The sequence below is a fragment of the Penaeus monodon genome, chromosome 23, assembly GCF_015228065.2.
Source record: "Penaeus monodon isolate SGIC_2016 chromosome 23, NSTDA_Pmon_1, whole genome shotgun sequence".
Classification (NCBI taxonomy): Eukaryota; Metazoa; Arthropoda; class Malacostraca; order Decapoda; family Penaeidae; genus Penaeus; species Penaeus monodon.
This window is the reverse complement of record NC_051408.1, coordinates 6,978,023-6,979,617: the sequence shown is the minus strand read 5'-3', so window position 1 is coordinate 6,979,617 and position 1,595 is coordinate 6,978,023. Positions and strand designations below refer to the sequence as shown.

The window sequence follows — 1,595 nt, the reverse complement described above, 5'->3', positions numbered from 1 at the left end:
TTTTTAACATACAGTGTCAATTCAAATTTGAAATTAACTAACCCATTAAATGCACCCTACATATTGTTCCTATTCATCTTATTATGTTTCTCCTATAAACTTAAGAAGGCCCGCCCAGTTTTTGGAGGGTCTTCTTCAGCCTTTAATAAAGTGTGCATATTAATACTGTGGCTTTTATTTAAATTAAGAAAAAATAAAGTTCTGCCCAAAACCTATCCACTTCTCCACTTTCTCATATAGGAGATAAATGCAGTTTCTCTTTTCTTTTCTTTTCTTCAGTGAAATTATGGTTTTACAGATCATTGTGACAGGAAAACATTGAAAAAAAAAAAAGTCTCCCTCAATGAGATCCATCACTACAGGTAAAAAATTAAGACGAATTTTCAGTGTTTGACAGTCAAAAATTTCCCCTTAAATCTATGAAGAACCATACCTTTGTTTACCTATACAATTTTTTATCATTCAATTTCCTTAAACCAACTTAATTTTGCGATCTCGGTCGGATAAAAATAAAAGGGGACGGTGAGCAGAAATCCCTATTTTCAAAATAACACATAAATAGCAATAAAGGGGTATGATCCCCATATGTCATCTCTCTGGCCAATAGCTTGGGACATTAATTGTTTGAAAATAGAGCAAAAAACACAAAGAAATATACCTCAGGTGTGTAAAATCGTCTTTTTCTTTAACGAGTTACAGAGACGTGAGTCAAGTCCAACGACCACCTCCTGCATCTTTTTCATGAGTAGTTTGTTTATAGATATTTATTTGTATGTGTAGTCTCTATCATTCATATATCTCTTATCTATATATCTCATTTATTAAATGTATTATCATGTGGTTACTCTGTGTGCTAGGATAATCAATTAATGCATTTTTTAAAATTAAGAAGACGGCTGGAATAATTCATATCCTTGTTTCTATACGGGACATGTTCACTAGGATAAGATATCAAGTATTTATCTCTGTAATTATAACTATAAACAAGTAGAGTCCACTTATATTTTCTAGAGACATATTATCATTATACATTTCAATAAAAGGGATAGGGGTTTCTATAAAGGTTTGTTCACTTTTTTATGACTAGATGGAAGGCGTTGATAGCAGACGACATTGCTTTTGCGTCATTTACCTTTCATATAAACATCAACAAGTTAAAATTATTATAGATTCTTTGTATTTAGTATAAAATTGATTTTTACATGGTCATTAACTCAACATAAGAACAAGTTTTATCTTAAAACCATAGTTTTTTGTTTACGTTGGTAGCAGACGATACTTCTGTTTTCCTTTAAATTCACCAGTAAGCAGAAAACAGATCATAATAATCACATAATTCCTACATTTTATAAATTACTAAATCCTCTCCATCAGCAAGAATTTGCATACATGAATATTTTTTTCTTTTTCATATCCAGTGTGCTTGTAGACGTTGACAGCAGACGATCGGAGACACGAATGTCAACAAACCAATGTCACGGTGAACAGTTGCTCTCCCAATTTCCCCTTTTTCGACTCCAAAGATGACTCGGAACGTTCTCTTATCGCTATGGATGATAGTGGGCGTGGCGGCGGGAGGCGTGGTGGGCGAGGTG

The 1,595-nt window shown here is 33.2% G+C and overlaps 2 protein-coding genes across 2 annotated transcripts in view; one reads left to right on the top strand and one right to left on the bottom strand.

Moving 5' to 3' along the window:
- The window catches only part of LOC119587753 (alpha-sarcoglycan-like), a gene marked incomplete in the record, with an annotated part of 13,449 nt that extends 12,729 nt beyond the window's left edge, over window positions 1-720 (bottom strand). Inside the window, 1 exon segment of the mRNA XM_037936438.1 lies at window positions 659-720.
- A 721-nt stretch (window positions 721-1,441) lies between these two features.
- The window catches only part of LOC119587752 (ER membrane protein complex subunit 7 homolog), a gene marked incomplete in the record, with an annotated part of 2,609 nt that continues 2,455 nt past the window's right edge, over window positions 1,442-1,595 (top strand). Inside the window, 1 exon segment of the mRNA XM_037936437.1 lies at window positions 1,442-1,595. Coding sequence (XP_037792365.1) covers window positions 1,524-1,595 — 72 coding nt within the window.